The sequence below is a fragment of the Salmo salar genome, chromosome ssa16 (genome assembly GCF_905237065.1).
Source record: "Salmo salar chromosome ssa16, Ssal_v3.1, whole genome shotgun sequence".
NCBI lineage: Eukaryota > Metazoa > Chordata > Actinopteri > Salmoniformes > Salmonidae > Salmo > Salmo salar.
Window position 1 is genome coordinate 75,447,446 of NC_059457.1, and position 24,741 is coordinate 75,472,186.

The 24,741-nt window shown below is 45.8% G+C and overlaps 2 protein-coding genes across 7 annotated transcripts in view; one reads left to right on the plus strand and one right to left on the minus strand.

Annotated features, from left to right (window-relative positions):
• Window positions 1–15,610, minus strand: LOC106574721 (calcipressin-1). Of its 2 annotated transcripts, none has more exons than XM_045697851.1 (4): window positions 15,166–15,610; window positions 2,435–2,608; window positions 1,858–2,017; window positions 1–1,659 (listed from the first exon to the last, which is right to left on the minus strand). In XM_045697851.1, the coding sequence occupies exons 1-4, from the start codon at window positions 15,286–15,288 to the stop codon at window positions 1,469–1,471; spliced, it is 648 nt and encodes a 215-aa protein (XP_045553807.1). In that variant the 5' UTR covers window positions 15,289–15,610; the 3' UTR covers window positions 1–1,468. The 2 variants fall into 2 exon arrangements, with proteins under 2 accessions (XP_045553807.1, XP_014006211.1); XM_014150736.2 differs by lacking the exon at window positions 15,166–15,610 and adding an exon at window positions 3,927–4,602.
• The window catches only part of LOC106574727 (chloride intracellular channel protein 4), a 15,049-nt gene continuing 5,099 nt past the window's right edge, over window positions 14,792–24,741 (plus strand). Inside the window, exons 1-2 of one of the 5 annotated variants that reach the window (XM_014150744.2) lie at window positions 16,675–20,478; window positions 20,548–20,682. In XM_014150744.2, coding sequence (XP_014006219.2) covers window positions 17,038–20,478; window positions 20,548–20,682 — 3,576 coding nt within the window. In that variant the 5' untranslated portion in view covers window positions 16,675–17,037. Of the gene's footprint in view, window positions 15,020–16,674; window positions 20,683–23,872; window positions 24,568–24,741 lie in introns of those variants that run through there. The other 4 variants (XM_014150743.2, XM_045697850.1, XM_014150742.2 and 1 more) reach the window with 4 other exon arrangements.

Sequence of the window (24,741 nt, forward strand, 5' to 3'; positions counted from 1 at the left end):
TGACTTTAGCAGTGAAGTCTTTATTACATGATAACTCACTAGATTATTATTGAAAGTATAATAATGAATCTCAATAGTTCAGAGTACAAAAGTAGCTAAATGACTAATGCAAACCGCTGGGGTGGATAACTTCATTCCAGATGTGCTGTGATGGCGCATGCATTAAACATTTCACAGTGCATCTACACAAGCCTTCCACTACAACCTATGAACCCCCCCCCTCTCTGACAGCAGCGCCACAACCAACCCTCCTACAGTAACTGCAGTTCAGAGCCCTAATGGCCCCCAGTCGGCCCCAAAATAGCAGTGTAAGTCAAGTGAGACAAGCCATACAGGCCAGGAAGATGTGCAGTAAGCTATGAAGACCCATGCAGGCAGTCATCCCTGCCCCGTGTGATCAGCGGGATATGGCAGACATTTCTGTCAATCAAAGGAGGATGAACTAGGAGGGGAGCTTGTATTAACATACAGTAACATCAATGCTATGGAAGCAGATGAGTCATTATTGGAGACGTTATTGAACAATAAGTCCCTTTCATAGAATTCCCTCCTTGACAGGTTCATTTGCTAAGAAAGTAACTCTGAAGTGTTCTGTTTACAAATGTTAGGCCTGGAGTAGAGACCATTAGGAATTAGAATATTCATGAATAATAATAATTAGGTCTATTGTGATGTATTCAAATAGAATGTAATTTGTACTCCTCGATGAGTGAAACATTGTAAATCGCTGAGCTAGTGATGGCAGCATGCCACAGGTGATTGGCGGCACTTTAATTGGGAGGACGGGCTCGTGGTAATGACTGGAGCGCAATAGGTGGAATGGTATCAAATACATCAAACGCATAGTTTGACGCCATTCCATTCGCGCCGTTTCAGCCATTACTATGAGCCAGCCTCCACTGCAGCATGCGCACACATCTTACAGACAGGAAAATGATGGATCCAGTACACAGTAGGAAATGAGTCTATAGACAGGGTTTGTTACAGGGTTCTGAATTACAAGTCACAATGAATCCAAAGAAAGTTGATCCCCCGGTGTCTCTCTAGAGAGGACTACAACATCTCTCTCTCACACTACCATGCCTGACCATGAACATATACAAAGCAAATGAGGAAGTAAAACATTTTTTTTTACAGCAAAAATATTCAAAACATCCCTTGCTCTTTATTCTCTATCTACTTCTCTTTTTCTCAAGTGTCTAATATTGTTCCAAATGGAGGACGAAAGAAAAATTAAATATGAAATGATAAGAGATGAATGTCTCTCGCTCTCTTTTCCTTTCTCTCTCTCTCTCTCTCTCTTCATGAAAAGGCAGGGCTTTGAGAGGCGACTCCCCCTAGTGTTAGAGAGGATGTATTACATGTCCCAACAGCATCCTCCCAGGGCCAGGTTGTCATTGACTTCTGAGAGGCAGATGTGGGAGACATGCTTTGTGGAGGATGTTAGAGCGCCCCCTCTCTCTGCCGCTCACTGCATGACGCCGGGGGTGATGTCCGGACGCCGTGTCTGGATGATTTTGGGGCGAGGGGGGCGGTTGCTGCTGCTGGTGCTTCCTTCTGTGTCGTCTTCGCCCCCCGAGCTGTCCTGCTCGTTCTCACACACGTGGACCACTACGCTGGGGGTGGTGGGGGTGCCGGTGTGCAGCTCGTACTTCTCACCTAATTTAGAGTTGGAGAGAGGACCGTTAACACTGTAGGACTGGACACAATCAAACTGATGGCAATACAAAGGACAGCTACTGTAATTCCATCATATTGAATTAAAATCAATTCTAATTTTAACGAATTCTAATTTTAGGTTCCCATCCTCATTGTAGCAAGTGTGTGTGTGTGTGTGTGTGTGTGTGTGTGTTGTACCTGGCCCTAGTTTGGAGATGGCACAGAGAAGGTCGTAGTTGATGACGGGCACGGCGTCCGGGGCCTGCTGCCACCCCACCGGTGGCGAGGCTGGGGGGGAGATCAGGAACTGTTTGTCTGGTTTAGGGGGCTCCAGGCGGGGACTGCCTATGAGGACGGACTGCAGGGCAGACGGGGGGGGGAAGAGGCTCAATGTAGATCAATGGAATCAATCAGTGCTAAACCAAATAGTGATGAACACGTTTTTAAATTTTTTTTTAACCTTTATTTAACGAGGCAAGTCAATTTAGAACAAATTCTTATTTACAATGACGGCCTACTTGTAAAGCCCACCCGGCCAAACCCTCCTCTAACCCGGACGATGCTGGGCCAATTGTGTGCCGCCCTATGGGACTCCCGATCACGGCAATAGAGCCCGGGATCGAACCCGGGTCTGTAGTGACGCCTCCAGCGCTGTGATGCAGTGCTTAGACCGCTGCGCCACTCGGGAGCTAGTATTTGTAATGTAAAGCATATTTCCACTACCAAAAGTTACTGAAATTATGGGGGCATTGGGTGATGTACAGAAGTCGTGTACCTGTGCGAAGTAGAGGCGCATCTCTTTGCCGTTGAAGTCGCTCTTGTGCAGTCGAAGCCGCGCCTCAGCGGCGGCCAGTGCATCGCTGAAGTTGATTCTCACACGCCGGAAACTCTTAAAGAACTGGAAGTTTACGTCCGGGTCGAAGGAGCGGAACAGAGACTCAAAACTGGCCTATAGGAGGAGAGAGAGAAGAGAGAGGAGAGAGAGGGAGAGAGGGCGAGAGAGAAGAGAGAGAAAGAGGGTGAGGGGGGGGTGAGAGGGCGAGAGAGAGGGTGAGAGAGAGGGCGAAACAGAAAGAGAGGGTGAGAGGGCGAGAGAGAAAGAGAGGGCGAGAGAGACGGTACAGTACAAGTGAGTTCGATAGTGATGTTGCCACACAGCATTAGTAATGGGATGATGTAATACATTAAATACATAATCGTCTGTTTACCCAGAAATAGGCTAATGCTTCTCAAAACTGCTCAGTCACCATGATCCCACAGATAATAATAGTCTAACTAACATTAACTACAGTTATGGGACTGTGGCCAGGGAGAGAACCAGCAGTGGGAGAGAAGACCAACAAAAAGCCCAAGACCAAGGGGCTCAGCGGTCTAGGACACTGCATCGCAATGCTAGAGGCGTTAGTACAGACCCGGGTTTGATCCCAGGCTGTGCCGCAGCCGGCCGCGACTGGGAGACCCATGAGGCGGCGCACAATTGTCCGGGTTATGGGAGGGTTTGGCCGGTCGAGATGTCCTTGTCCCATCACGCTTTAGTGACTCCTGTGGCGGGCCGGGCGCATGCACGCTGACACGGTCGCCAGTTGTACGGTGTTTCCTCCGACACATCGGTGCGGCTGGCTTCCGGGTTAACCGGGCATTGTGTCAAGACGCACGGCTCTCGACCTTCGCCTCTCCTGAGTCCGTACAGGAGTTGCAGCGATGGGACAATTGGATACCCCACAATTGGGGAGAAAAAGGGGTAAAAAATAAAAACCCTAGACCAGTCCAGGCACAATGACAATAAAACCAAACCCTATAAAGGCAAATGCATGGTGATTTGAAAGGCAAATTTATCAAGTGTATGAAGACTTGTTACCTTTCCTGAAAACCCTGTCACCAACCTCGTTTCATATCTTCAGTCTTTCAGGGCTAACGTTACCCGCCCCCGCCCTTCTAAAAATAGCTGCTGCAAAATGCTTGACTAAACTATCCCCTTAAAATGAGGAACACTGCCCGGTTGTCATGGCAACCCTGCTCAACTTGTGCGTGCCTGGCCTTGGTGAGCGTCGGGGGTCCGTCGCTAAAGAAAGACCCAGTGTGACAGCGGTCTGATAGGAGCTCAGCTCAGACCATGAGGACCGCTGCATCTCATTCGTCTAAAGCAGATCTAGGAACAGATTACCTAACCATTACAACCACTGGGAAATGGACCTCAAAGGCTACAGAATCTGACCTTAGATCAGTTTTAGGAGACAGATCAGAGGCGACATATAAAGCCTTCTTACCCGGGACTCAGGCCTGTCAAACACTTCCTGGTTGGTCACCGAAGCAACCAGGCAGAAGGCGTTACACTTGATGGTCTTGAGGTGCATGATGGGAAGGGCAGGGAGGCAGAGGCCTTTCCACCTGATAATGCGGGAGGTCAGAGTTTGTGAGGAGGGGCCGGGATGAAGATGACAGGTGTGGGGGGGTTGCGCCGCCTTCCCCAGCGTGAGGGTTGAGGGAGATCTCGTTCCCACAAAAAAAAAAGAACCCTTATTTTTCCCGTTTCCCTTACTTCCTCCTCTTCTATTACCCTCTTCAAATTCCCCTTTTCTCTTCTCTCTCTCTGTCTGTACAGTCCACACCCCACTAAGAGAGCTGCAAAAGCCTGCAGTCCTGGCCAAATGAAGAACCAAACAAAAATGTCCAGTGACGTCCAAGCCGGAACCAGATAGCTACTGAGCAGCTAGCCCAGGTCCAGAGTTAGCAACGTTAGCGATAGCTCTCAGGTTCCACCCTTGGCAGTGAGGTCTGTAGGACAGAGACAGGCAGCTACACGACAGCTGAAAACAGTCCTCCGTCTAGGCTATAGAACATTCCAACGAGACTAGGGGCTGCATTTGTAAAAGTCTCATATAATTCAGCCTTCTTTCTGTCTGGTCTCTAGATCTCTCTGCCTCTGCAGCCACTTATATGAGAGTCACAACTACTGACGTACACCACAGCCCCTCCCTCTCTCTCTTCTCTTCCTTCGTTCCATGGTTCATTCACTCCCAGCCAACCCGCTGACACAGGGGGTGTGTCCTTCCTTTCTCTCCTCCCTCCATCCCCCCCTCAGACATAGTCCCTCCCGCTCTCCTTCGCTGACTAATTAGAGAGGCAGTGAGACAGAGAGAGAGAGAGAGACAGAGGACTGGAAAATAACGAAATCAAGCCTTAGTAGACTGAAGTGTTAATCTCTTCACTCTTCTCTCTCTCTCTCACTCACACAACACACAAAATATATGACAAATCTGTTGCTTAGTTGTGAATGGAAAATATGTGCAAATCAGAAACTGAGTCCATGACTCTGACACAATAAAGCCACACACACACTGAATCAGCTTATCGGGGCACTTGACTCTGGCCTGCTGAGCGTCAGTCGTGGAAAACACACGTCATTCTGGGTATAAATACGCCCGAGAGCTTCACTACAGAGAGACACAGACGAGAGAGAGAGAGAGAGAGAGAGAGAGAGAGAGAGAGAGAGAGAGAGAGAGAGAGAGAGACACAGACGAGAGAGAGAGATGGACTAAAAGAGAGAGGTGGCAGAAACACAGAGTATATGAGAGAAAGGGAGAGAGACAGCCTGAAAAACAGAGGTCTGTGTGGAGAGTAAGGGAAGAAGAGAGAGAGATGAAGGAGAACTGGTTCTTATGGAAAGTATGCGGCTGGAGGCTTGATAACACAGAAGCTTGTATGAGAGTGGTATTAATAGCACTGAGGTGCTGTGAGAGGAAAAATGGATGAGAGAGAGAGACTAAAGTAAAGGCTAAGCATGTGTGTCTATAATGTATGTGCTAAATGTAGTATACACTTGTTTGTGTGTTAGTAGTATAGTGACAATCTGTGTGTGTGTGTGTGTGTGTGTGTGTGTGTGTGTGTGTGTGTGTGTGTGTGTGTGTGTGTGTGTGTGTGTTAGAAAGCAAATGTTCCAGTGAGGGAATGGAAAATAGGAATATGAAACCAAAACAGAGGATGGAAAAAATGCCCCACCCCCCACAATGAGTGTTATGCAAAGTGTCTCTGAAAGAGTAAGTGTGGGTGTGTGTGAGACTAACTAACAGGGTAGGACAAAGGTCTGGAGATGGTTAACACACACACGTACACCGTCACACACACACACACACACACACACACACACACACACACACACACACACACACACACACACACACACGGTGGGACAGAGGTCTGGAGATGTTTAACAAGAACAAACACAAACACTCACATTAAACCTCAGCTGCTCTGCAGGGAGGAAGAGGAGGGGAGGCACATGTTTCCATACAACACCCACGAACTTTAAAAACTAGCCTACACATCCATTTTCTCAAGACTACACCCACAGGCCTACATGCAAGTTAACAGCATAGAGGTATTGTGTCTGGACACTCGACTGACACTTTTTGACAACACTACTTGTATTCTGCATGCAGAGATAATCAACTCTTGTCTGAGATGTTGTCTCCAGCTGCTGCTACATGAAAGGTAGTGAGTAACCAATCATACTAGCCGTTTGCTGTGACTGACAAGCCAGTCGGCTAGAAGACAGAACCTAGAACAACAGAGTGTGACCTCAGACAGTGACAGGTGGAACCTCAGAACTGGTTGTATATTCTAGAACACTCCACCATTGTCTGATCTGAGTGGCAGAAACAGCAGGAAAGACCAAAGTGTCACTGATAGTTATGAAGAGCACCGGAAACCAGACAGCACAGACGCATGCACGCACGCACACCTTCACATCAAAGACTAGACAACAAAGAGATTCTGTCCCCCCAGCACATCGTAGAGAGAGACAAGTGCACAGAGGTTGTACTCAGGCAGAGTACTGAAGGTGCAATATGCAGAAATCTCTCCACCATTTCCTGGTTGCTAAAATTCTAAATTGTTCGCCTAATTTCAGTTTGTGACAAAACAAGTGTAGAGAATCATTGTACCATCTAAACCGCTGTGAAATATATTTTCTATAAACAAAAATATTGAATTTGCAGCTGTTTGAAGCTAGTGTACAAAACTGAAAGTAAAAGACGCGAAAACAAAACATAAGAACGGGAAGAATAGAAATAGCACACATAGAACAGATATACTGCTTCTTAGACTTGCATTCAATGAGAATGGCAGATCTATAACTCACATTTATATGTGAATTTGGTAAATTGCCCAGAAAAGTTACATCATGTAGCTTTAAGCCTACCAGCTGCAGTCTGGTACTAGCGTGCAAGAACACACACACTACACACACTACCTGCTCTGTTCTCTCTCCAGGCCTGAGGCTTTGTGAATCAAATATCTCTACCACGCAAATCCCTCAGTGAGTACAGTAAGACAGTACAGGTCACAGTTTACATTAGGTAACCTCTGGGGTGTCACGTGTGTGGCCAGTCCCTGGTGGTGACCTGTATTAAAATGTCCTGTTGTAATATTGTGTGACCCTTACTGCAGGAGGGAAGCCATTTTGATTTGGACAGGACAGTTTACCGGATTAAGGGCAGGGATGGGTCTTAAAACTAGATGGATATCTGAATAGGATGGAAACGTTGTGTGTCTTTGTCAAACATTCCTAAAGGAGAACACAGTGTTGATGCACACAGCGGAATATTCCGTCACATGATCTCTCAGCTGACTCAAAGCTCCTTAAAGGACGTGACCCTCTGAAAAGAAAAACACTTTTATTCCAAACAGTCAAGTTTTTATGACCTTTACCCTGTTTCACTTCCTTCTAAGCCCAATTGATTATTTAATCATTGATCTCTCTCTCTGTGTGTGTGTGTGTGTGTGTGTGTGTGTGTGTGTGTGTGTGTGTGTGTGTGTGTGTGTGTGTGTGTGTGCGTGTGTGTGTGTGGCTTGACCAGCTGTTCTGGTTTGATCACCTGTCTCACTGTTTCTGCCCCCTCCCTTCCATGGAAGAGGCCATCAGTAGGAAAATACATTTCAGCTGAATCCGACACTATTCACCAATGTCACCACACCAGACAGGCCTCTATGTTAAACAATGTGTAAATTCCAACCAGCATTGACTTCTGTTTGCCGTTACTCACAACAGTACTGTTTGTATGGCCCATAGTGGTCTGTAGTAGACCCATGGTGAGTTGACACTTAGTTCTCATAAACAAAGCAACAGTGTGTGGTAGGGCTGACCCCAATTAGTTGACTGGTTGATGGTCGACCGAGGCCAAGTTTTTCCTTTTCTCCTTTGTTTGGAGCGCTCCTGTCAATGTTGAGTAAGGACGCGCACCTGATTATGCATTGAAGTAGGCCTATATGCTACCTGGCCTATGTGCAAATGTAGGCATATAAATGTGCCCATTTGGGGATATGATTGTATTTCTGATTGGCTTAATGCACCACCACTAATGAGCTGTGGAGCTTCTCAAAGTAATGTTTTCTTCACCTAAAACAGTAAGCAAACAAAGTCTGTTTTTACATTCATTGAGAATGACAACCGGTCAAAAGTTTTAGAACATCTACTCATTCAAGGGTTTTTCTTCATTTTTACTATTTTCTACATTGTAGAATAAGAGCGAAGACATCAAAACTATGAAATAACACAAATCATGTAGTAACCAAAAAAGTGTTAAAGAAATCTATTTTAGCCACCCTTTGCCTTGATGACAGCTTTGCACATTCTTGGCATTCTCTCAACCAGCTTCATGAGGTAGTCACCTGGAATGCATTTCAATTAACAGGTGTGTCTTCTTAAAAGTTAATTTGTGGAATTTCTTTCTTAATGCATTTGAGCCAATCAGTTGTGTTGTGACAAGGTAGGGTGGCTATTAGAGGCCGACCGATTAACTTCTTTGGGATAGGGGGCAGTATTTTCACGGCCGGATAAAAAACGTACCCGATTTAATCTGGTTACTACTCCTGCCCAGAAACTAGAATATGCATATAATTAGTAGATTTGGATAGAAAACACTAAAGTTTCTAAAACTGTTTGAATGGTGTCTGTGAGTATAACAGAACTCATATGGCAGGCCAAAAGCTGAGAAGATTCCATACAGGAAGTGCCCTGTCTGACAATTTGTTGTCCTTCTGTTGCATCTCTATCGACATTACAGCATCTGTGCTGTAACGTGACACTTTCTAAGGCTTCCATTGGCTCTCTAAAGCCGCCAGAAAGTGGAATGGGGTGTCTGCTGTCTCTGGGCAAAGTACAGCAGCAGAGTTTGTAAGTGGTCAGCCTGGGGACAGTGAGACTGGAGATGCGCGGTCACAAGACTTCTCCATTTTTTTCTTTCAGCCTTTGAATGAATACAACATTGCCCAGTTGGAATATTATCGCTATTTTATGAGAAAAATAGCATAAAAATTGATTTTAAACAGCGTTTGACATGCTTCTAAGTACGGTAATGGAATATTTTGAATTTTTTGGTCACGAAATGCGGATAGTGACCTGAATGCACAAACAAAACTGAGGTATTTGGATATAACTATGGATTATTTGGAACCAAAACAACATTTGTTGTTGAAGTAGAAGTCCTGGGAGTGCATTCTGATGAAGAACAGCAAAGGTAATCAAATTTTTCTAATAGTAATTCTGAGTTTAGGTGACCCCGAAGTTGGTGGATGTCAAAATAGCTAGCTGTGATGGCTGAGCCATGTACTCAGAATATTGCAAAATGTGCTTTCGCCGAAAAGCTATTTTAAAATCGGACATAGCGATTGCATAAAGGAGTTCTGTATCTATAATTCTTAAAATAATTGTTATGTATTTTGTCAACGTTTATCATGAGTAATTTAGTAAATTCACTGGAAGTTTTCGGTGGGTATGCTAGTTCTGAACATCACATGGTAATGTAAAAAGCTGTTTTTTGATATAAATATGAACTTGATTGAACAAAACATGCATGTATTGTATAACAATGTCCTAGGATTGTCATCTGATGAAGATCATCAAAGGTTAGTGCTGCATTTAGCTGTGGTTTTGGTTTATGTGACATATATGCTTGCTTGGAAAATGGCTGTGTGATTATTTGTGTCTATGTACTCTCTTAACATAATCTAATGTTTTGCCTTCGCTGTAAAGCCTTTTTGAAATCGGACAATGTGGTTAGATTAATGAGAGTCTTATCTTTAAAATGGTGTAAAATAGTTGATTGTTTGAGAAAATTGAATTGAGGTATTTTAGTTGGTTTTGTATTTCGCGCCGTGCGATGCCATTGGCTGTTGGCTAGGGGTTCCGCAGGCGGAACGTCTGTCCTCAACAGGTTAATCGGAATGGCCGATTAATTAGGGCCGATTTCAAGTTTTCATAACAATCTGTAATCGGCATTTTTGGACACCGATTGTGGCCGATTCCTTTTTTTTTATACCTTTATTTAACTAGGCAAGTCAGTTAAAAACACATTCTTATTTTCAATGACGGCCTAGGAACGGTGGGTTAACTGCCTTGTTCAGGGGCAGAACGACGGATTTTTACCTTGTCAGCTCGGGGATTCAATCTTGCAACCTTCCGGTTACTAGTCCAACAATCTAACCACCTGCCTTACATTGCACTCCACGAGGAGCCTGCGTGGCAGGCTGACTACCTGTTACGCGAGTGCAGCAAGACGCCAAGGTAAGTTGCTAGCTAGCATTAAACTTATCATATAAAAAACAATCAACCTTAACATAATCACTAGTTAACTACACATGGTTGATGATATTACTAGTTTATCTAACGTGTCCTGCGTTACATATAATCGATGCGGTGCCTGTTAATTTATCATCGAATCACAGCCTACTTCTCCAAACGGGTGATGATTTAACAAGCGCATTCGCGAAAAAAGCACTGTCGTTGCACCAATGTGTACCTAACCATAAACATCAACGCCTTTCTTTAAAATCAATAAACAAGTATATATTTCTAAACCTGCATATTTAGTTAATATTGCCTGCTAACATGACTTTCTTTTAACTAGGGAAATTGTGTCACTTCTCTTGCATTCCGTGCAAGCAGTCAGGGTATATGCAGCAGTTTGGGCCACCTGGCTCGTTGCGAACTGTGTGAAGTCCATTTATTCCTAACAAAGACCGTAATTAATTTGCCAGAATTGTACATAATTATGACATAACATTGAAAGTTGTACAATGTAACAGCAATATTTAGACTTAGGGATGCCACCCCGTTAGATAAAATACGGAACGGTTCCGTATTTCACTGAAAGAATAAACATTTTGTTTTCGAAATGATAGTTTCCGGATTTTACCATATTAATGACCTAATGCTCGTAATTCTGTGTGTTATTATGTTAATTAAGTCTATGATTTGATATTTGATAGAGCAGTCTGACTGAGTGGTGGTAGGCAGCAGCAGGCTCGTAAGCATTCATACAAACAGCACTTTCGTGCGTTTGCCAGCAGCTCTTCGTTGTGCTTCAAGCATTGAGCTGTTTATGACTTCAAGCCTATCAACTCCCGAGATTAGGCTGGTGTAACCGAAGTGAAATGGCTAGCTAGGGGGTGCGCGCTAATAGCGTTCCAATCGGTGACAGCTCTCGCTCTGAGACCTTTAACTAGTTGTTCCCCTTGCTCTGCAAGGGCCACGGCATTTGTGGAGCAATGGATAACGATGCTTCGAGGGTGGCTGTTTTCGATGTGTTCCTGGTTCGAGCCCAGGTAGGGGCGAGGAGAGGGACGGAAGCTATACTGTTACACTGGCAATACTAAAGTGCCTATAAGAACATCCAATAGTCAAAGGTATATGAAATACAAATGGTATAGAGATAAATAGTCCTATAATTCCTATAATAACTACAACCTAAAACTTCTTACCTGGGAATATTGAAGACTCATGTTAAAAGGAACCACCAGCTTTCATATGTTCTCATGTTCTGAGCAAGGAACTTAAACGGTAGCTTTCTTCTTTATTATATTAAGTTAAAATAAGTGTTCATTCAGTATTGTTGTAATTGTCATTATTACAAATAAAATAAAAAATATATATATATATATATTTTTTTTCCTTTCTCTTTATTTATTTATTTATTTATTTATTAAATCGGCCGATTAATCGGTAGCAGCTTTTTTGGGGCCCTCCAATAATCGGTATTGGCGGTGAAAACTCATAAACGGTCAACTTCTATTGGGTATACAGAAGATAACCCTATTCGGTAAAAGACCATGTCCATATTATGGCAAAAACAGCTCAAATATGCAAAGAGAAACAACAGTCCATCATTACTTTAAGACAAAGTTCAGTCAATACGGAAAATTTCAAGAACTTTTAAAGTTTCTTCAAGTGCAGTCGCAAAAACCATCAGGCGCTATGATGAAACTGGCTCTCATGAGGACCGCCACAGGAATGGAAGACCCAGAGTTTCCTCTGCTGCAAAGGATAAGTTCATTAGAGTTACCAGCCTCAGAAATCGCATCCCAAAAAATGCTTCATTTTTATTTTATCTTTATTTAACTAGGCAAGTCAGTTAAGAACAAATTCTTATTTTCAATGACAGCCTAGGAACAATGGGTTAACTGCCTTATTCAGGGGCAGAACGACTGATTTTTATCTTGTCAGCTCAGGGATTCAATCTTGCTAACTTTCGGTTACTAGTCCAATGCTGGTCAACTAACAGACACATCTCAACATCAACTGTTCAGAGGAGACCTGTGTGAATCAGGCCTTCATGGTCAAATTGCTGCAAAGAAACCACTACTAAAGGACACCAATACGAAGATGAGCCTTGTTTGGGCTAAGAAACATGAGCAATAGACATTAGACCAGTGGAAATCTGTCCTTTGGTCTGGAGTCCAAATTGGAGATTTTGGGTTCCAACCGCCGTTTCTTTGTGAGACGCGTGTGGGGGTGCTTTGCTGGTGCAACTGTCTGTGATTTATTTAGGAATTCAAAGCACACTTACCCAGCATGGCTACCACAGCATTCTGCAGCGATATGCCATCTCATCTGGTTTGGGCTTAGTGGGACTATAATTTGTTTTTCAACAGAACAATGACCCAACACACATCCAGGCTGTGTAAGGGCTATTTTACCAAGGAGAGTGATGGAGTGCTGCATCAGATGACCTGGCCTCCATAATTTCCCGACCTCAACCAAATTGAGATGGTTTGGGATGAGTCAGACCGCAGAGTGAAGGAAAAGCAGCCAACAAGTGCTCAGCATATGTGAGAACTTCAAGACTGTTGGAAAAGCATTCCAGCCGAAGCTGATTGAGAGAATGCCAAAAGTGTGCAAAGCTGTCATCAAGGCAATGGGTGGCTATTTTGATTACTACATGATTCCATATGTGTTATTTCACAGTTTTGATGTCTTCACTATTATTCAACAATGTAGAAAATAGTAAAAATAAAGAAAAACCCTTGAATGAGTAGGTGTTCTAAAACCTTTGACTGGTAGTGTATTTGAAAAATCTTTACAGCTCTCTCCCTTTCGATAACAACTCAGCGTGAAAGGGAAAAATGTCATGCTCTTATCCAGTGGAAACGTCATAAAATAGACCTACCTGATTACTTCTTATCCATTGCGCAAATAGCCTACAGCTGTGTCTGTCCTGAGGTCACTGGCATAGGAAACTGAGGGCCCAGAATATGTTATACAATGTTGCAAGTTTGCTAGTGTGAGCTAGGCCAGACCCAAGTTAATAGTTGATACAATGTTTCAAGTTCGCTGCAGACAGGCCATGTGTAGCCAATGTGACTAACTGTTTTAGTGGGGAAAACAACCAGGTTCTATATTTCTTTTATCAGGATATTTTATACCTGCAGGCTGCAATGTTTTTATTTGTTGGCTTTATTTAGGCTATTTTTACATAGTTGCAATGGCAACAGAAGTTGCTTTTTAAGTTTGTATAATTTTTATTTAGATTTGGATAGAATTTTGATTAACCACATGACAATAATTTTGAGATACGAAGATGTTATTCTAAACTGTTCCATGAAAAAGTGCATTTGAAAATCATAACTAGCACGCAAATCAGTAGAATTTGTAAGATAAACTGGCATTGCTCATGATAAAAGGTTGTGGACTCCTTGTGTAGCCTATTACCAGCAACTTCAGGAGGATGGTTGGGTCAGGTTAAGGTTTTTTCTTCTGGTTATCTTGATCTCTGGCTCCCTCTTGAGTCATCTGCGTCTTATTTCATCAAACAGTGAGCTTAAAGCATCAGACAAGCTCAACGCATATAGTTGATTTTATTAAAACAAATAGAGTGTGTCTATATGGAAAAATATGTTTAAAAATTCCGATCACTCAATTTTTTACCTGTTTTTTTCCCCTCGATTTAGACACCCTATTTGTTTTAATAAAATCAACTATATGCAGAACGGACGACTTTCGGTCAACCAATATAAATGTTTTTATCGGGACAGCCCTAGTGTGTGGATTTACTCTATTTGCTTTAAACAAATTGCAAGGCATAGGGCCTAGTCTTTGGATGTGGGAATACTACGTAGAACAAAGTCTCTAATTTCTCCCCTTTTCAATCTCATCTCTTCCTGCTTATGACTGCTGTCCTTCCTGTTCCTTCCTTCCTGCCAGCTCCAATGGAAACTCTCTCTGAATCAAAGACTAGCCTACACAGAGCGGAAGAATGTTGTGTACACTGAAAAATACATTAGTCAGATTTCCAACGCAATAACTCAGCCCCTGTGACACATTCACCTGACCTCAGGAAGACTAGATGTTATCAGAGACTGAGATAATGGGAGTATGTACCAGATATGCATTTTACTAAAGATACCAATCTTTGTTTATGATTTAGGCTATATCCTCAAAGTCCAGAAAGGGTTTTGACTGAATAGGGCCCCTGCTTGCCAATTCTCTCCCTGCTGTTGTTCAGGAGGATCTCCTGAGTGACATCTGGCCTAGTTAGAGCACACACACTTTTCCATTGTTCCGATTACAGCGTGTTATCACATAGCCTACTTCAAGTGGCCTTTATCTGACTGACAAAGAGGTCACAGCCTCCTCAGCCAAAACCCCTGACAAGAGATCGGTGAGAGGAGCAGAGATGACTAGACATGTTTGTGCCATATCACTTTCACTTATTGGCTAGCTAAGTGGTCATGAAGGAAAGAAGACAAGGAAAGGAAGCAGTAAAATAAACACTCTTAGGACCTCTGCCTGTGTCCATCTGTCCTTGGCTAAGCTCTGAGATTCTGGCCCAGTTAGGACAGAACCTCAGTTTTTCCAAGCTTCCTGTATTCTGGTCTTGTTATGGGGGAAAATCTTGTAATGTTCTTGCTGATGGAACTGTTCCAACCCCTATGGAATCAGGCAGGGGATGGAAGGGAACCATTTCCATGTGTGTGATAAGGGTGTGAGTGGTGGCTTGGAACTACACAACCTAAGACTCATCTTTAGAAAGACACCAATTCTTTGGAGGAGTGGAATGTAATACGATCTTTGGATTGAACATGAGTATGTACACACACACACACACACACACACACACACACACACACACACACACACACAGGTTTAAGTTGTTTAGTAGGGAACCATTGTAATGTAATGCAAGCTTGCTTTGGTTGAATACTTTGATCCACCATAACACACATCCTTACCTTCAGAGTTTGGTCATTGAAAACATCTTCAGTTACTTTGCATGCGATAAGGGCGTTGGGTAGGTCGGTAAACCGCACATCGACCGTTGCCTCAGCACCATCGCTCTTCTCTGATTTCTGCATCTTGCGAACCGTACTTGTTCTAATCGCGCCAGGTTAGTTGTTTCAACTTGCAGTTCGGACCTAGCAGTCACTGTAGCTAAATATACTGTGGTCCTCCGTTAGCTTTCAGCTAGCTAGCTAGCAGAAGCGCTTAGCTACTATCTCATCGCAAGCTCCTTAGATTCGTCATTAATTAATGAGCAAAAGTTAAATAACTAATGTAGCTATGTTGTTTTATGGCCAAATATTTCTCAGTAAATTACATTCAAAATGCATATTACACTAAAAACTGAAAGTACTGTTATAGAGCTGGTGGCCCATCGAATAAAGGAGATGACGTCAAGGGGACGAAAAACAGCTGATGCGATTTTCCGGTTTAGAACTGTCGCAACGCAGCTTCACTGATCACTGCAATTCGGGATTGTCCAAGAGATGACATGTTAACGAGTTTGACTCATACAGTCTGTTTTAGATCAGTGATGTCTACGCAGCGCTTTACCCCATTGCAAATTACTGGAACGCTCTGAAGGTGATGGCACATTAGCTGTCACTGTCAGTGTTGAGTTTTAGACACTGTCATTTTGCCCTGAACTGTTCGTTGCAAATGCCATACTTATGTCTATTGAAGTGACGTCTATTTATTTATATGTAAATGACCTGCAATTTTATCATATTTAATACCATCATAGACAAAGCAATACTGCCCTCTAACGTTGAAAAACGTAAGGCCTACAATCAGCAGTAGATGATTTGACTCTTCTTTATTTGAAGAGTATGATGGAAGCATCATCAATATGTTTAGATCGAAGAATGAAATTAAAAAGAGTAATTATTTATAAGGTTATTCATCCTTTTGTACCAAAATTCTCTTGTGTGAATAATTAAAGTTGGTCAACAATGCAATCCTTTACCTTCCAATGCCTCTGCCTGTAGGTCTACCTCTGACTGTCAGACAGTGGTTTTATAGGTCTACTCTGCCTAAAGCCTGAAAGAGGATAAGGGATTGTACTAGGACAACTGTGGTTTACTGAAAAGCTAACTCAGTGCATCCTCCCTGACCTCAGCAGAGGCTCAGCCTATGAGTTATGTTAAAGGAGAACTGAAAACTGCAAAGGGGTCAGAAGGGGGGTTAAAGATGGTTTGGGGTTGGGGAAAGTGTGGCAGGTTGGATGTGTTTTAGGATCGGGGGGGGAGGGGTTCAGCCATGTATGGAGGCAGCCATTGGGAGGAGGATATTGTTAGGGAAGTGGTTGAATGGATGGGGGTTGGAGTGGAGTAGAGGGGCTTGGGGTATGGGGAGGGATGTGGGATACTGGGGCTATGCTGGGCTAGGCATGGTTGTGGGGGTATAGGCTCTGGAGCTGGGCTGGGGGGATATAGGCTCTGGAGCTGGGCTGGGGGGATATAGGCTCTGGAGCTAGGCTGGGGGGATATAGGCTCTGGGCAGATTTAAATGAGGCAGGCTGGTCATGTGGGGGATCAACTTCTGAAACTCAGCCTAATCCTTTGGAGAAGGAGAGAGAGAGAGAGAGAGAGAGAGAGAGAGAGAGAGAGAGAGAGGCGAAGAGATTGTACTTTGACCAACTGTACACAGGCACTAATTACAGATTGGAGCCCCAGGCAGCGACAACTAGAAGCTGTGTGTGCGTCCGTGGAACCTACAAACACACACTTATCCAACTTTCTCAAACTTGGCTTGAACTCCTGGACACATACTCGTTGGAACCTTGAACACACTCCTTCCCAGTGTGTGTTGGTCTTCCAGTAACCATGGCTCAGTCTGAACCTAATGGCCTCAGCCCGGACCTCTCCAATGGAGCCATCATCCACAGCCCTATAGGAACCTGTACCGACCCGGACAGACAGAGACAACGAGATGAAGAGGAGGAGGAGGAGGAGGATGTAGAACTAGCAGAGGAGGTGTTAGAACTGGGGGAGGAGGTGGGCGAGGACATGGAGGACATTGGGATGACAGGTGAGGGGGAAGGTGCAGCTGATCATTTCGAAGTGACGATGCAAGCTAGCGGGAGCGGAGGAAAGGAGGGAGAGGAGGGGGAGAGGGGGATTGAAGAGGAGGTTGGTTTACAGGAAAAGAGAGAGGGAGATAAAGGGGAGGGGGAGCGGACCGTGCCAGTTGTTGTAATTGAAGAGGAGCAGGAGAAATCTGTAGAGGCTGTTGAAGAAGAGAAGTCCGCTGAGAGAGAGGAGTCAGCAGGGGCGGACAAAGAGAGAGAAATAGAGGAGAGAGAACCTCCTCTCCCCCCACCACCCCCTAGTTTACCTGAAACGGAGTCCATTAATGATGAGGTAGAGAGGAAAGACGAGGAGACATCTTCAGAGGCAGAAAAGGCACAAATCGTTTTGCCTGTTGATGAGACAGAGAAGACAGACGACGATGTCAGTTTGACGACAACAGAACCGCCAGTCCCGTCCACTAATGATGAGGTGGAGAGTAAAGAAGAGCTGTGTACAGAGAGTCGAAAGCCAGAAACCACATCCACTACAGATGAGTTAGCGAAGGGAGAGCAGAGTGGCGGTCAGGACGCAGAGATGCCCATCAGCCAGGTGACTAATGATGATGGCATGGCGAGAGTGAGTGATGAAAGCGGGAGTCAAGTGACTGAGGACTGTCAAACTGTGTCCACTAGTGATGTGGTCAGAGAGACACGGCAGGAGGAAGGACAGGAAGAGGAGCCTAAACATCAGCCAGCCAATGACAATGAAGGAGAGAGTGAGGAAAGTAACAATAAATTGGCAAAAAATCGACAGGTTTCACAAAAAGAGAGGGATGAGAACCAGCAGGGAAGTGAGAAGAGTACAGAGAAAAAAAAGGAGGTTAAAAGCCCTGTTACAGAGGAACAGGGAGAGACAACTAAAGCAGTTTTAGAGAAAAAAGAGGAGGGGCATCAAGCGACAGAGCACCAGCCCCCGTTGTTCGTTACCAAGGACTTCATAGAGCTTGGAGTCGTCAAGAGTCAGGCAACCACGGCTCAACAACCACAGGATGTTGTCACTCCACCTGTTGAGGTAGAGGGAGGGAGCAAGGCACAGCCACTGATACAGCCCAATGAGAGTCAGGAGGGTGAGAACGGCTCTAAAGAGGAGGGAGGTTTACAACAGACAGAACAGCAGCTACAGGTGGAAGAGGGTGACAGTGATAGGGCAGTGAAGGGAGGTGGTGGGGAGAGGGAAGAGCCGCAACAGGTTGGGGATAATGCGGTGGTAGGGATGGACACAGGAGGCAGCAAAGTAGAGGAGGAGCAAAAGAAGGAGGATAATGTAGACATAGCAGAGGAAGAGAGAAGAGGTGGCGGTATGGAGGAACAGACGGAAAAGGCTTTGGAGCCTGATAATGCTGCCAGAGAAGAGGGGGAAGAGAAAGAAGGCAAAGTTGTAGCTCAGCCACAGGTACAGATACTCAAGGGTTCAGCAGCAGGAGCTACACAGGAGGATGACGACAAGGATTTAGAGCATGTCGAGGAGGCTTTTGAGCTTGAGGAGGGAGGAGACATGGAGAAAGAACAGCCAGGAGAGGTCATTCTGGATGAGCCCGGAGCTGCAGAGGTGGGAGGGGCTGAAGAGATGCATAATCCGGTCCCGGTCTCAGAGATAGGGACGGGAGGAGCAGAGGGAGGGGGTGAGTTGGAGGAACAGCCAGTGACAAACATTGACGATAATCTAGACTCACAATCAGAGGGAGCGATTGAGATGGCGGAAGAGCCAGATGATCTCATTGAGGATGATTCTAAATCTGCATTAGAGGGAGGCAGCAAGAGAGTAGAACAGCCAGTGCCTGCCACTAAGGATGAGCCAGTAAAGTTCGGGAAGGAATACACAGCGAAGGAACGAAGGAAAGAGAAGAAAGAAGAGGTGGAGCTAGGGGTCAAAGGTCGCAAAGCCAGGATAGAGAATGGTTTCCCTGGAACAGAGGAGGTGAAACGACAACTCCTGAATGAGATGCTGCTATCTCCCACAAGGCTGAGACAAGCAGAAATGAAAGAGGAGGCGACAGTAAAAAGAGATAGGGTGACACCCCGCAGAGGGAGCAACGACTGGATCAAGAAGGAGGCCCCAGAGGAGGTGCAGACCCGCAGAGGGAGCAACGACTGGAACAAGAAGGTGGCCCCAGAGGAGGCGCAGACCCGCAGAGGGAGCAATGACTGGATCAAGAAGGCAGCCCCAGAGGAGGTACAGACCAACAGAAGGAGCAACGACTGGAACAAGAAGGTGGCCCCAGAGGAGGTGCAGACTCGCAGAGGGAGCAATGACTGGATCAAGAAGGAGGCCCCAGAGGAGGTGCAGACTCGCAGAGGGAGCAACGACTGGAACAAGAAGGTGGCCCCAGAGGAGGTGCAGACTCGCAGAGGGAGCAATGACTGGATCAAGAAGGCGGCCCCAGAGGAGGTGCAGACCCGCAGAGGGAGCAATGACTGGAACAAGAAGGTGGCCCCAGAGGAGGCGCAGACCCGCAGAGGGAGCAACGACTGGAACAAGAAGGTGGCCCCAGAGGAGGCGCAGACCCGCAGAGGGAGCAACGACTGGAACAAGAAGGCAGCCCCAGAGGAGGAGCAGACCCGCAGAGGGAGCAACGACTGGAACAAGAAGGTGGCCCCAGAGGAGGCGCAGACCCGCAGAGGGAGCAACGACTGGAACAAGAAGGTGGCCCCAGAGGAGGTGCAGACCCGCAGAGGGAGCAACGACTGGAACAAGAAGGCAGCCCCAGAGGAGGAGCAGACCCGCAGAGGGAGCAACGACTGGAACAAGAAGGCGGCCCCAGAAGAAGCGCAGACCCGCAGAGGGAGCAACGACTTGAACAAGAAGGCGGCCCCAGAGGAGGCACAGACCCCCTGGAGGAGGGAGGACTGGGCCAAGAAGGAGGCCCCAGAGGAGGTGCAGACCCGCAGAAGGAGCGATGACTGGATCAAGAAGGCCCCAGAGGAGGCACAGACCCCCGGGAGGAGGGAGGACTGGATTAAGAAGTTGTCTCCAGAGGAGGCGCAGACCCCTGGGCGGAAGGAGGACGGGATTAAGAAGTTGTCCCCAGAGGAAGCACAGACCCCCGGGAGGAGGGAGGACTGGATAAAGGAGCTGAAGTCGGTGCTCAAAGAGGAGGTACTTTCCCCGAAGAGGAGAGAGGAGCCGGTGAAGAAAAAGAAGAAGAAGGTGGTGGTCATGGACGAGGTGCCCACGTTCATGCACCAGAGGACAGAGGTGAAGAAAGAGAAGAAGAAGGTGGTGGTCATGGACGAGGTGCCCACGTTCATGCACCAGAGGACAGAGGTGAAGAAAGAGAAGGAGGCGCAGGGGGAGGAGAAGACGCCAAAGAAGTCTGTGAGGCTGCAGAGCCCAACTCCTCACGGGGAAGACAGGGACAGTCCGGAGCCCCAGGAGTACGAGATCTCCCTCTATGTCAAGGTACAGTAGCACCAACGGTTAACTATGTGTTAGCTATGACATTAAGAACATTGCAGATAGACATGAATGATGAATAAAGCTGACACAATTCCCTTTTTTTAGACGACAGGCAATCACATGTGTTCTATCTACAATACACCCTGTGTAGTACACAGTGAATTTATATCTGAAAGTTCTGTTATGTTGCATCTTCCTGAACAGACCCCAGTGCTCCCTGGTCCTGTAGAGCTACAGGCTGTATCGATCAGCTGATTACCTGAATTGGGTGTGTTACCCTGCACATCCTGTGGGTGCTCAGGACCAGGGCTGAAGAACACTGAAGGGTGTGGTCTAAAATGTATAGATCTCTCAGCCATTGTCTCCGTGTATTGGCAACTCCACTTGTGGCAGGATATAGTTTAGCATGTGTTTAAAGTCAAGTGTAGCTTCTATTCAGGTAACGGCTACAAGATGTATCTGTCCACATGTCACAACAATACAGACCCACCCCTTCTCTTCCTTCTTTCTCTCTCTCTAACTGTCTCCCTCTCTCATCTGGTAATCAAATCAGTGTTTCGGAATCCTCGAGAATGATCTACTTAGCTCGTAATGGAACTTTCCTGTCATCCTGTTCTATAGATTACAAATGCGGCTACATGTAGCGTGCTAGCTAGCATCATAGGAAAACCCATGCCAGCCACTAGCCCTAGCCCACCTTTTATCTTATCTTAGCTACTTAGTGGCTAATTATATTAGTGTCTGGTCTATGGTCATGTTCAGTTGGTCATAAAGGCTAGCTCAGACACTGTCCGGTCAAAGCCCCAGACATTGTTCTGTTGTTGTGGTTGATTCTCCTCTAGCTGGTTTAAAGTAATGCGATTTGACAACTTGAAATGGCCGCCTGTCGGGAGTCGTTGAGAGGGAGAGGCCGTTGTTGTTATCATTAGCCTACTTTCTGTGGCCTGTTCTTCTTTACCACTGAGTGTAGCAACATGGCAACATACAATGATACTGGCTTCGCTTCAGATCTGGGCCTGGAAAATATACTGGAAGGGAGAAGTTAGCAGGTAACTTAATTTACGTCGTAATAAAGACACTGTTTGGCCCTGCAGGTCAGAGGTGGTGTAGTAAGGAAAGAAGAGGGTTTGTGTGTCTGGCCAGTAAAGTATTAGCCTGCAGAACCTTATTCAAAAACACACCGCCATTTTGAAAATCTGTTGCTAAGGAAACATCAAGCATACTTATGGTTTGGGTGTGAGGCATGTTGTGTAATATTCCCTGTGTTATGATTGCATGTGAGGTGTTTTGTTGGGGTTGTGTGTGATTGTGTTGGCATGTGGGAGTCATGTCGTTGGGTTGCCTGTGATCCCACTGTGATCTCCTTATCTCATCCCATTAAGAGAGTGATATCCTACTGTAATTCTATCCCTCTTTAGCTGATTGCACACACACACGCACAGACGCACACACGCACACACACAGACGCACACACACACACACACACACACACACACACACACACACACACACACACACACACACACACACACACACACACACACACACACACACACACACACACACACACACACACAGTTACACGGAGACACACACACAGTTACACGGAGACACACACACACACACACAGTCTTGCCGGCCCCATTGTCCCATGCGTGCGTCTGTGTTAGGGAATTCTAGTAGTGTTGTTGGTGAGTGTTCTGGTGCAAAATGGCTGCCGTACTATCACCTGTGGCCCACTATCAATGTAAAGTGCTTTGAGAACTAGGTGGAGAGCACCACATCGAGGCACTACATCATTACGCTCCATTCTAGCCGCGACTGTATTGCTTTGAGCCATGCATTTCTGGTCAGAAGTCTATAAAAAGCCTGTATTAAAAAGTTACCTGACATGGTACCTACTGTGGCTCAATTGGTTGGAGTGTGGCTCTCTATAACAACCCCATGGCTGTGGATTTGACTCCCACATGTGCTACATAATATGTGTGCTAACCGTCAGTTGCCTAGATAAAACCTCCTGCTAAAAATGGTCATATTGTTATGGCGTTGTAGGTCTGGAGGGCTGCATGCCATGGGCCCAGGACGTGACCAACACAACAAAGGCACATTCCAGTGTTTGATGAAGGTGCCCTGGCGCCCAGCTGAAGGATTAAGCCTGGGGGAAAATGTTCTAATATTCTGGCCTGTTCTCCCGGGGCGCCTGCTCACATAATACAATAGACGCCTTTGTCTTGCTCTTGGTGCGAGAGCAACTGTAGGTATGTTCCATGGCCAAGGTCAGGGAAGCAGGAGGCAGGAGCAAGCTCCAACTGTGGCTTTCACCGGAGTTAGAGAGTCAAGGAAAACATGGAGGAAATTATTTTTGCATTCTCTCTCTCTCTCTCTCTCTCTCTCTCTCTCTCTCTCTCTCTCTCTCCCCTCCCCTCCCCTCTTTCTCTTTCTCTCTCTCCCCTTCTCGCCCCTCTCGCCCCTCTCTCTCTTTCTCTCTCTCTTTCTCTCTCTCTTTCTCTCTCCCTCTCTCTCTCTCCCCTTCTCGCCCCTCTCTCTCTCTCTCTCTCTCTCTCTCTCTCTCTCTCTCTCTCTCTCTCTCTCTCTCTCTTTTTCTCTGACAATAAGCTGATTATCAGGCCTGCTTGTTTGGAGCTGACTGGGGTGTCTGGGGACAAGCTGGGGACAAGCTGGGGACAAGAGGGGGTGACAGGGCCCACTCCGCCAACACACAACGCAGATATTTGACTTATTGGTCCGCTGTTGTTGTCACTATGGTAACGAAGTCACACAGCACACCTGAATGGTCACCTATTGCCATGAGTTTTGGGGTCGGAGTTGAAGTGTGATGAGTCGGAGTTGGTTGGGTTTGTAATGATCTCAGTAGAAATATACATGATCAAACGATCCACTTTATGTTGCTGACAACTTTCTACCCAATGAGGTAATTCTATGATATGCATGCACAGTGTGGTTGGTTGCCTACAAGGAGTACGTTTTCAGTGTGTGTGTGTGCGTGTGCATGTGTGTGTGTGTGTGTGTGTGTGTGTGTGTGTGTGTGTGTGTGCGTGCGTGCGTGCGTGCGTGTGAGAAACACATTGCCCTTTTCCATCAGGGTCAGAACAGGCCTGAGGATTCCATCAACTCCCACACACTGACCCCAGAACAGACCTCACACTGTTCCGCCAGCCTACACTGACACCATACCCACAGACTCTGGGTCAGTCAGTTGGGGCCTATTGTTGCTGTTGTTTGAGGATTGATAAAAACGTATCCTGGTGCACCAAATGAGGCTGAGTTTCTGCATTGTAGGTTATTAGGGCAGTGAATGAGATCATTTTACTGGAATCATAAACTGAAACTTTTGCATCAGGAAGAAATGATTGTAGAGGGGCACATGGACCTGATTACGTATCTAAACAAGTTTACACACTGTTCTCTGTTTGGCATGGGCTATTATTAATTCATTGCGTCAGTACCTGTAGCTGAAATCAACACATCAGAACTACAATCTATCAAAGTAAACGAAAGACGCCCCACCAGACAAGGAAAACACCCAAACAGTGTGTCTATTATGCTAGCCGTGTGTGGCTAACAAAGAGGGAGTGTGCTGTGCAAAACGTCTCACTGTCCTGCTCTGCATATCATGGACACCCACAGCTACAGAACCCTCAGACCCGGTCCGGTCTCAGTCAGCCCAGACAGAGACAGTAACTTTCACGAGTTTCGCTGACAGAACCTGACTGATTGGAGGCAGATTGATTTACGGATCGGGCTGTGTCTTTGGACCTCTAGGTTATGAGTCCATAAACTGATACCTTGACTTGTGTTGTCACCATGGCCTGGTTTGACATAGCAGCCAAAAAGCTGGGGTTCCCAACTATCGAGCTGTTTGTCAAGGTAAGAGTTGAGCTTGAAGTATGGAGGAATTTGATGCTGCTGGTGCTGTTGCTGGTGTTGGTGCTGTTGTTGTTGCTGGTGTTGGTGCTGTTGTTGCTGTTGTTGTTGCTGGTGTTGGTGCTGTTGTTGTTGCTGGTGTTGGTGCTGTTGTTGTTGCTGGTGTTGGTGGTGCTG